Genomic DNA, 11,478 nt, shown 5'->3' on the forward strand with positions numbered 1-11,478 from the left:
AAACACGCTGCAACGAAGATCCCGTGTGCTGCAACTAAGACCCGGCACAGCCTAAGTAAATAAATATTAAAAAGTAAAAAAAAATTATTCAGCTTACATACAGAATTTTCCCTATTTCACTTGATAAATTTCTGCTGGAGTACTAAAAGTTTCCACAATGTTAGGGATAAACAATAACTGAAAAAGGCTCTTTCCTTTGTAATGGAGGAGAATGAACAGTGTATCTGGAAATTCTTTGAGGAAAGGTGTCTCTCCATCAATGAGGGGCCCACCCACCGTCATGTTCCTTGTTCCATCCATTTAACCGACAAAGCTCCTCAAAGCAGGGCAGCTTCATTTTTGTAATAAATTCTCCTTAAGTCCACACTTCCAAGGATGACACTTGCCAGAATGGCTTTGTCTAAAGGGTATGACGTAGACGTGAGCATCCCTGGAGAGCACACTGTTTGTTAAGTGTGTCTCTTTTCATCATAGCTGTTTACACACCCTAATGAACTGAAGTATGTGCTTCATTTAAATCACAGAATACGATTCTTTGCACAACTGTGTAAGTAAATTAGCACACTTTGCCACATGCATTGTGAACTGACCCAACTGCTACATCAAGGTGCTTTCTCCCCTCATTTTTTCTTCAAGTATTTACAGGTCTTGCAAATTTACATAAGCTTATGACTCTTTAAAATAAAGTTATACTTTTAATTTCTAAAGTAAATGTCTTCAAGGCTCATAAATTCAATGCCTGTGTCTTATGCAACAGGCTATTACAACACATATGTAAGAGACAACTCTCAAAAAATACTTCATATCAAGAGGAAAAGTGGGAAAGGAACAATACAGAGCAGGAATTGTGAGGGGCATTAAAAACAAGTAATAGATGTATAACAGAAATGTTGAGGAATGCTCTGTGTTAGTTTTTTGATTCACAAACAGGACTAAAAATGAGAGGAAGCATCAACAGCGAAGAATCAGGGACGTCTCAGAGAAGCGGTAAGGAGAGTGTGCGGGACATCTGACACGGGTGACAGCGCATCACCCGTGTCAGATGTGTCACCCGTGTCAGATGCGTCACCTGTGTGACGTGTCACAGGTGTCAGGTGTGTCACCCGTGTCAGATGCATCGCAGGTGTCAGATGCATCACCCGTGTGACATGTGTCACAGGTGTCATAAGTGTCACCCATGTCAGATACATCACCTGTGTCAGATGTGTCAAAGGTGTCAGATGCATCACCCGTGTGACATGTGTCACAGGTGTCATAAGTGTCACCCCAGTCATATGTGTCACCCGTGTCAGATGAGTCACAGGTGTCATGTGTCACCCATGTCAGATGCGTCACCCGTGTCAGATGTGTCACAGGTGTCAGATGTGTCACCCATGTCAGATGAGTCACCCGTGTCATGTCACCAACGTCACCCATTCCAGATGTGTCACACGTGCCACCCGTGCCAGATGTCGCCCATGTCAGATGCGTCACCCATGTCAGATGTGTCACCCGTGTCACCCGTCAGATGTGTGATGTGTCAGATGCGTCACCTGTGTCAGATGTGTCACCCGTGTAAGATGCATCACCCGTGTCAGATATGTCACAGGTGTCAGATGTATCACCCGTGTCAGATGTGTCACAGGTGCCAGATGTGCGTCAGATGCATCACCTGTGTCAGATGTGTCACAGGTGTCAGATGCATCATCCATGCCGCATGCATCACCCGTGTCAGATGCGCCACCCGTGTCACACGCATCACCCGTATCAGATGTGTCACCTGTGTCAGATGTGTCACATGTGTCAGGAGACAGCGTGTGTTGTGAAGCAGGAAAAGCTCTCGGCACCTAAGTGTTGACTGGCCCAGTAACCATGGGCAAACTGCAGAACCCCTGTGAGCCTGGGTCCCACACCTTCAAATGTGGATAACTATCTCCATCCCGTTGGGTTGTTGGGAGCCTGGGAAAGATGGACATTAAGGCATTTTGTAAACTGTGAAGTGCTGTATAAATGCAAGGTGTTATTATTATTATTATGACATCAATGTTTTAGCATCTAAGTTATAGGGACAATACGTTTATTATCGACATGTTTAAATATATATCTTGCATGCATTTAGATTTGCTTTTAATTTCACAGACAGTTCCAGCTGACAGGAGGCTCAGAACCATCTGGTTTAGTTGTTTTTTGGAAGTTGAAACTAGGAAGGTAGATTCTAATCTGTTTTCTCTTCCTAATGTAACTAACAACAGATTACTGGGAAAAAAATACATTAAGCTACATACTAAGGAAAACTTTAGCAACACCACTTTTAAGGAATGATACAAGAATATGCTTATTTGTACAAAAATCATAAATACTGAATGTCTTTGATACTTCCTAACTTAAAAAAATTACATAGTATATTATTGCAGTCACTCGTCAAAGTTTTTCACTGCAATCTTTTGTTGAAGTTTTCTTTCTCTGCAAACACTTATTCATAACAGCTTCCAAAAAGAGAGAAAGAGAGAAAGGAGGGAGGAAAGGAAGGACGCAAAGAAGGCAAGGGAGGGAGGACAGATTAAGGTAATTCATTATTCTCACTCATAAATACGTTCCATGCATAAAGTCTATTAAAGTATCAGGAAATGGCAAGAGAAAGAAATCAGGAAGTAACTATAAGGAAAGGTTTCTGATTCTCTATTAACTCTGTAGCAAATCAAAGCCAAGAAAAAGCTCTGAAATGCATTGTATTTAAAAATCAATACCTTAAATACCAACAGGTGATACAATAATGCTTCGACTAGACTACCACCTTTTGCCTTTCTCTCATTCATCTGGACTTAATCAAAAGTAGTGGGGTGTTTTTTTCTTTTCTTGTGAAAGAGGTGATAATTTTTTAACGTTCTAATATTATGTTAAAGTATACTTTAGTTAAAAAAAAAAAAGGATCTTACCAGTTAGTACTAGAAGAAACTTAAAATAGTTTAATTTATCTTGTTCAGCACAATTTTAGCCATCTACTCTAGCTTATGATGCATACGAATGAACTAAGAGATACTGTGTAAATGCAGAAAGGGTATGGCAATAAAATCTCCCTACAGACTTCAGGTATTCCACATTTGCTGGGAAATAAGTAAAACCAGGTTTCTGATATAAAAATTTTTTTTTTGCAAAACTTTCTGAAATCCCACTTACAATTATAAGAGATTTCTGGGAACACTTGCCTGTCCTTAAGGACTTGCACAGATTCAATAAATGATTTGTTTTTATTCCAGACACTAAAGTAGAGATGAATTTATGAGTGAGGGCAAAGAAACTAAAACATGCAGTTTTTCACATACATTCAGTTTGTCAAACTGAGAGATTATATGCAATGCATCAGTTTTCTCCAAAACCTAGAGTAAAAGAAAGGAACTTCAGCAAGTGGTCATAATGATAGCATGTGCAAAGGACTACAACTGCTAAGGCCATCATGACATCATCTACCATGTGCAGGCCTGCATGTCCATAGTAGTAAAACCTTCAGGTATCACATTTCTGCGATTAAAATAAAATCCTCCATAAATGCTCTTAAAACAACTGCTAAGTAAACAGTGGTCTAGAACCACTCCCATATTTCCTTCCACTTAAAGGCAGGAATGAGTGCACAAGGGAGCATTTCGCAGTCATTAATCCCCTGTTACAAATCTGCCTGGTTGTTTCCAAATGAGCTCTGCAAATAAACAGGTAGACCTGTGCAATTTTCAACAGTGAATCAGGAAATAGATGTCTTCTAATTCATAAGTGATAGTGGCTCGATTAATCTGATTTTCTGAGTTCAATGTGATTCAACACATTGAATCACATTGTGATTCTAGACACATTGTGTCTAGACACATTCTAGACACATTGTGTCTAGAATTATGCAGACTTTTGTTGCCATTTTCTCCTTGCTTTCTGTAGTAGGAGTTACATAAAGGATTGGAGGAAGTCATTTTTTCTTATTCACCACAAGTTTTAGGGACAAATCTTGCTATTGGGGAGAATGTTAAAACTATGAACTATAATCCAGATTCTAGTTCAATCCTTCATATCTGGTTAATTTTTAAGAAGATGACCAAATGACCATTTTATTTTTTAAATATAAAATGTGTCAGCTCTCAGGCACTTTACTTTTGACATTGTAAATTTCCTTATGCTCATTCAGAAAAGGAAGCAGGAAAGGCTAAGGCCTTCACCTGTGCATTTATGAAGTGGCCAGCCATGGCAGGCCTGCTGCAGGACTACCAGCCACAGTATCATCTCTCTCTTTTCCCTTCGCATGGAACCCAGGCAAAACCCTCATTCTCTGAGGTCCAGCTAAATGTCCTCTTTCTGAGACACTGCCGCTGTCCCAGAGATAGACGCAGCCCCTTTTCTGGGCTTCCACCGAAACCCCCATCACGTCTATCATGAGACATTGTGCTACACGTGGCCCTCCCCCTGCTCAGTCCTGCAAACTGTGCTTCCAGTAAGGCCGAGCACAGTTCCCGTGTTCCTCGAGTGTGTACCCAGCACCCAGCTCGAGGCCTGCGGGCAGCACGTTAGCAGTTCTTGAACCCTGGCCCCAACCCCCAGTACTTATTCAGAGGTCCGGGCTGGGGATTCAGGAATGTGCATTTCTCTTAAGTTCAAGGCGTTACTACTGCTGTCTTGGGACATACTCTGAGAGCCACTGTAGTAGACTTCTCATGTATCAATTCATGAAAAAAATGCAACTCTGAGACTCATTTATTTATTTATTTTTGTTTTTTTTTTGTTTTTTTTTTTGCGGTATGCGGGCCTCTCACTGTTGTGGCCTCTCCCGTTGCGGAGCACAGGCTCCGGACGCTCAGGCTCAGTGGCCATGGCTCACGGGCCCAGCCGCTCCGCGGCATGTGGAATCTTCCCAGACCCGGGCACGAACCCGTGTCCCCTGCATCGGCAGGCGGACTCTCAACCACTGCGCCACCAGGGAAGCCCGAGACTCATTCATTAATGAAATATAAACCAGCCCCTCACTCCTGAGGAAGCTCATGTAATGAGTAAAACATGGGAATCAGAGAACAAAGACAAAATTTCTTCTCTGCCACAAGCTATACACACCACTTACTCCACTCATCAGAACCCCCTAGGGAGTTTTAAAAAGTATGTGCCCGTGTCCCATCCTCCAGAAATTTTGACTGGACTGGCCTAGGGTGCAGCAAGGCATCCTCTTTTTCAGAAGCTCCTTGGTGATTCTAAGGAATGTTCAAAGTGGAAAGGCTGCTGTTTTTTAAAAAAGGAGTCACCTCCTGGTCTTTTTGGTTCAGTCACTAACGTACAAAACCAAGTAATCTGATGCTGTCCTAAATAAGACACGGCGGATTCCCATCTGAGGACGTGCAGCAGTACACAAATGCAACTCCCACCGTACTTCGATGCACGATATATTATTCATCAGTTGCTGATAACTGCCCCTGATCAGGCTGCTCACTATAGCAGCCTAGTCCGAAAAGCAGCTGGTGATCTACAACCTGGCCAGGCTCAGTATGGATGGTGACAGTGAGCATAAAACAGGCTGGGGCGAGTCGTCCTACAGCCGAAGACCATGCCTGCAATTGAAATGTCTAATAAAACAACAGTTCAAGGCCACACTGCTCCCCTGGGCTCCAGACCTGTATGCTCTACTGCCTCCTGGACTTCTCCATCTGAGCGCCGCAAATCCCACCAACCAACTCCATCCCTCCTGGAGCGTTTGCAGCCTCCGTGAATGGATTTTTGTTTGTCCAGGCTTCCGAGTCAGAAGCCTGTGTGGCATCCTGGGATTCTCCATTTCTTATACTCGTTACACACAATTATCAATCAGTTCTACCTCCACATCTGCCCGAGTCTCTTGTTCTGCAACCTCACTGGTCCTGCGACATCATTTCACCTGCAGGAGTCACCCATCTCCCTAGTGCCACTGTTGCCCCTGTAATCCATCCCCCACAACCCTGCTAGAGTCATCTTTCCGAAACAGCAAACACATCACGCCAGTTCCTAGCTTCGAACTCCACGGTGCCCCTCCCTTCACACACAGCTCCCCGTGAACTGGAGGCTCGGCAACTCTCCCTTCCCCTCCCGTCACACTGAATCACCAGCGCTCTTCAGGACTCTGCTCCTCTTGGCACTTCTCTCGGAATGCCCTTCACATCATACATCACAGTCTCTGGGGAAATACCCATAGCTCTTTGCAGGCTCAAATGAGTAATCTCTTCCATCTGGGGCTATACCTGGCCCTCTCTCCAGGTGGAATTCAAAGCAAGGACTAAATACCAGAAGACTTCTTTATCCTGCATGGAATTCTATCATCGCTTCTGTGACATTTCCACACTTGTTATCTATACATCTCTCTTCCCATACTTGACTTTTAGACACTTAAGGGCAAGTATCAGGTCACATTCATTCCTAGAGTTCAAAATGTGGATGGAACAGCACAAACTGTCACCATGGCTTGCACGTAAAGGAAAAAATGCAAAGAAAAGCCAAGGCTGTCATACATAGTAATACTCATCCTTTTATTCGAAGGAAGAACAATAGTGGTTAACTTACGTAATAATAATTAAATAAACTAAATTAAATGAACTAAATCAAGGCCATGTTTGCTGGCCCCCTAGTAACAGGTGCAATTGTGGCTATAACAAGAACTGCGTACAAGGCATTCTCACCCAACCATTAGTCCACTAAATTGCAATTTGAGACTCTTGATAATGACAAGTTCCAGATATAGCCAGAAAAAATACTTGGACTCTGGGTTTTTCCATGAGAACCCACCAAAATGGGATATAATGTGGGGCAAAGAAGGAAACCCTACCCCACACTCAAGCTTTCACAGATGACTTTCTTAAGCAAGCTGCTGAAATTTGGTAGGAGTAAAGTTTATTTTAAGCATATGCAACTCACAGATGCTCATTCACCAGGGTCAGACATTTGATCTTATACTTCAGCGTCTTCAGAGATTAAAACGTCAAACCCAGTTCTTAGCTTCTAATGAGGCTAAGTAAACAAGCCACCACTGCTCACCAGCCCCAGCTACCTCTCCTGCCCCAGTTGGCTCAGAGAACTTTCTAGACAACTGAATCGAGTGTTTCTATCTAAACCTGTTGCAAGGAAGCTGGACCTGATGACTCTGAAAATGTGAAAATTTCAGTCAAACCGGTTATTTGGCCTAAGTCTCAAAGCCTGGATCCTTGCCCGAATTCAAGCTCACCTGCTTACGCCCATGGGCTGGATGGCAGACTATCCTTAGATGCTGTGCAAAGAGACAACTGTTGGAATTTTCTCAGAAAAGACAAGCTTTTAGAAGGAAGATGAAAAAGAAGGTATGGGCAGACTCCGATGCAAACGGGAATGACCTACGAGAACAAGCTAAGATGTAAGTTCTGTTCCATGTGTGTTGATGGTTCAGAAATAAACCAGTAATAATTAACTGAGACCAAAAATGTTTCTTATCATAATTTCGAATGTCCACAAGTGACAGAAGAAAACGAAAAATGGGATTTGTTCAGTAGAAATCTGAGGGGCATAATATAATTTTTAAATTGTGTCTACAAGGAAACAACACACGGGTGAGCCATGTCCTAGAACTTGGACCTTTTCTCAAAACATACCTCTATTCGTAAAACCATAAGCCCGTTTCTACTATACTAAGTCCAACTGAAAACACAAACACCCACACAAGCACAACTTTCACAGCAAGCCACAGGGCGAGTGCCAGCCGATTTCTTAGGTGTCCTTCAACAAGCCGTGTGTCCGCAGCACTCTGAGCCTGCCCCCGGATCAGGGCTTGGGGCACCAGCATGGGGCTATCTTCTCTTACACACCATGATCATCAATTTAATGTTAGAGCTGGCTAGCCACTCCTGTCAAGAAAGTTTCAGACACTAGCTGCTGGTCCTGGAGCTTCGATCAAAGGAAAAACAAAGAGTATTTTCTTTTCAAACAGGGCAGAATTCTTCCTCTTTACTGACACTACCTCTAAAAACATTTTAAAACATGTTAGTGCCATCACGTGGGCCGAGTCTAATTACATAGCACAATGGATTCTGGCAATCGGCTTCTTCAAACTTCAGAATAAGTTTTTGAAAATATATGGACTATAAAACTAAACATATGAAGCCTGAAATGGCAGTCCAAAGCCGATGGGAGCTATCAGCCTGTTACGGCTAGACAGAGCTACCCGGGTGTGGACAGATGACAGACACACAGACGCTGGTCTCCTTTTCAGATCTGAAAAGCAATCTACTAATACTTAATTAGTGGCCCAAAGAACCACTCTGGAAGCAACAACAGAAACCACTAAGATTACCCCTGCCCCTTTTAATTCATAAAGTCTGGCACATTCTGTGCACTCCATAAATATTCGTTGAATTGAGAAATGAGGACTCAAGAACCTGCAGCTGGCAAGGGACATGTCCACCTTCACACAGAGCGGGAATAAGGACACAGGCTCCTGGCCTCCAGGCCAGTAGTGAGTGGTAGTCCTCTGGTCTCCTTAGAGGAAGGAGGGTTCACTCTGGATACAATTTGGAATCCCTGAGTTTGTCCTCTTCAATACAGCCCAGACCTACTGAACCAAGGATGCCCTCAGAGGAGGGGCCAGGCAGGCTGGCTTGGCTGGGCATTCCACCCAGGATCACTTCGGGAGTAGCGCCTTCACCTTTCCCTTTTGCAAGAGCAAGGGGCTTGCTCATCCGTCCAGCAATCTCCAGGGTCATTGCTCACTTGGTGATTGAGCTTCTCCACAAAAGCTGTCTCCTGAGGACCAGGAGCAGGAATCCAGACCAGGGGCCAGGTGTGTTCCCCCATCCCCGGTCCTCTTCCTCCCCTGCCAGCTTCCTACATCACACACACCGACAGGGCTCCCCCGAAACCAGAACTCACACAAGACAGCACAGGCAGGGGCTGGGGGAAGCTCTGGGGCCAGAAGGCCTGAGTTTGAATCCTGCCTCTTGCTGGCTGTGGGAAAGTCACTTCTCTGTACCTCAGTTTCCCCATATATAATGAGAGGACCCACCTCATATGGTTGATGTAAGGAGTAAGAGGACACTTAAAACGGTGTCTGACAGGACCAAGTGCAGGAAGAACAAAAGATACCATATCTTAGAACCAAACAAATCTCTCTACAATGAGTAAATTTTCTAGAACAGAACGGACCAAATTTGATTGATATGGGTCTTTGACACTTTTTGTTAATAATCTGCCCCTTACACTTTGGTCTTTTTATGTTACTTTAACCCAATGACATTTACTCACCTACTCTCACTATTCTATCCAGGAGGATTCTGTTTTAAACAACCACGGACTGACAGGCAAATTAAGTGGTATTTGTATATTTCTTAGAGACAGATCTCCAAGCACTAATAGTAATGTCCAAAGGGCTAACACCAAGGAGCTGGGAACATTTCTGGAGTGAGAATAGCGATGCTTTGGAGGCACTCCCAGAGTTTCATTTAAAATAAGGATGGGGTCCCCTTGCCCCCTGCCTAGAAGAACCCTATTGCCAACTGATGCAGGGGCAAGACCCCAGCCTCCCGGGTTCACAGCATGGAGTACGGGAGCCCGTCAGTGAAAAGACTAATCCCTTATTACTGAAATCACCCCCACGTCCTCTTTCCCATATTTTTGCAAGACAGTTAAAACTCCAGATGTTCCAAAAGGGCTTTTTCAATGGGCAGGTAATCTCTCCAGAGATTCCACCTCTATTGCCAGTGATTCCCAAACCTGGTTGCCCAACAAAAGCACCGGAGGAGCTTTTTAAAATACAGATGGCAGATCTCACCCCAGACCAGAGAAATGAGAAAGTCTGCGGGTGGGAGCCACACATCATTTTTTTTGTTTTGTTTTCTGTTTTGTTTTAAAGTCCAAGTGATTCTAATTTGCAACAAAGTTTGGAAACCACTGCTTTATGCCTTAGCGCTCCCACAGCAAAGGCGCTCAGCCCCAAAACCAACTCCCTGAGCCAATGACATCAACAGCAAGTACAGACCTGACTCTCGGAACCTGGGCTGCTCGATCTTGAAATTGTGCAATTAAACCTTCTGAGGCATGTTTCTCGTGTCAAGTGGGTTTATGGTCGGTAGTCACGAAGCCAGACTCGCTCCTTTTGGGTCTGGACAGGGCACACATGAACCATGGACATCAATCCTTTTTTTTTTTTTTTTTTTAGTTAAGTTTAATATTTTGGTTGGCCTAATGTCAAATTCTTCAAAAAGCTAGAAGACACATCCCAAAGAGAAAAATCTCTGGCTTTTGAGGAGGAAAGCTTGCTGTGAGTCCTGTTTTGAAATCGCGGGGCCCCGGCCAGGAAGGGTTCCGCCCCTGGGGCGTTCGCACCAGGACCCGGCTGTAGCGCCGGGGCCGGTCCCACCGCTCTGTCCACTCCACCGCGCAGCGCGGACACGGGGCCCAAAGGCTGGAGGTGGGGGCGAGTCTCGGGAGTCCCGGGAAGCCACCACTCACGAGAGCCCACCGTCTGGGACGGCGCGGACGGCCGGAGGCAGCTCGCGGCGGCAGGGGGGGCCGCGGACGGGCCGTGCCGAAGGGAGGGGCGGCCCTCCCAGCCGCGCAGCACAGGTGGCTGGTGTCCGGGACGCGCTCTCGGGCCTCCGGGTCAAGGGTACGCCGGGAGGAGGGCTCTCGGGGTCGGAGAGCCGGCCCGGGGGCGGGGCGCGGGTGCGGAGGGCCGCTCCCGTTCCGGAGGTCCGAGGGCGCGGGGTGGACCCCGCGCCTCTCCTCGGCCCCCGGGCCCGGGCTGACTGCTGACGCACGTGCCGGGATGCACCCGCCCCGCACCAAGCGCTCGCCGGGGCGTCCACCCGGCGGAGGGCAGGAGAGCGGACGGGAAAGCCACGCTCCGGGCTCCTCGGCCCGCCGCGCCTCGCGCCCGAGGTGCCCCGCCGCCCGGAACCGAGGCGCGCGTTCCTCGGCGGCCCGGCAGAAGCGCGGCCGCCCAGGACGGGAAGGACGGCGGCGCGGGCAGCCTTACCTTTCTTCTCCTCCAGCGCCGGACTCGCCTGGAAGTGTGCGGCCAGCAGCGCCAGGAGCACGGCGCGGCCCGCCTCGGAGCGTCGCATCGCGCCGGGCTGTGCACTCGGTCGGGACGCAGCGGCGGCCGTGCAGGGGGCGCGGGACTCGGCGGCGCGGGGCGGACGGGGCTCGCGCGGGGCCGCGGGCGTGCGCACCGAGCCGGGGCGGAGGCTGCGCGCTGCGCCGGCCGCCAGGATGTCTAGCTCTCTGGGGCGGGGGCGGGGGCGCTGGGAGGCCGAGCCGAAGGAGGAGGGACCGGGAGGAGGGGCGGACGGCGCGCCTAGCGGAGGAGGAACCGGCGGGAGGAGCGTCGGCCGGCAGGACAGGGGGAGGCAGACAGCGGCGGCCCCGGGAGCCCGGTGCCCGGGGAGGGGGCTTGCGGAGACGAGCGAGGCCTCGGGAGTTCATTGCCGAGACGGGCGTTCCCCCCGCTGTCCCTCGGGACGCGTCCCCGCGGACTTGCCTGCTGTC

General features: G+C 47.4%; 1 protein-coding gene across 1 annotated transcript in view; it reads right to left on the bottom strand.

Annotated features, from left to right (window-relative positions):
• The window catches only part of EGFR (epidermal growth factor receptor), a 197,091-nt gene extending 185,910 nt beyond the window's left edge, over positions 1-11,181 (bottom strand). The window contains exon 1 of the mRNA XM_082632862.1: positions 10,967-11,181. Within this exon, the coding sequence (XP_082488988.1) occupies positions 10,967-11,054 (88 nt within the window). The 5' untranslated portion in view covers positions 11,055-11,181. The remainder of the gene's footprint in view (positions 1-10,966) is intronic.
• Between the last annotated feature and the right edge of the window lie 297 nt (positions 11,182-11,478).

The sequence above is a fragment of the Mesoplodon mirus genome (genome assembly GCF_964341445.2).
Source record: "Mesoplodon mirus genome assembly, chromosome: 9".
In the NCBI taxonomy this organism is placed as follows: domain Eukaryota; kingdom Metazoa; phylum Chordata; class Mammalia; order Artiodactyla; family Ziphiidae; genus Mesoplodon; species Mesoplodon mirus.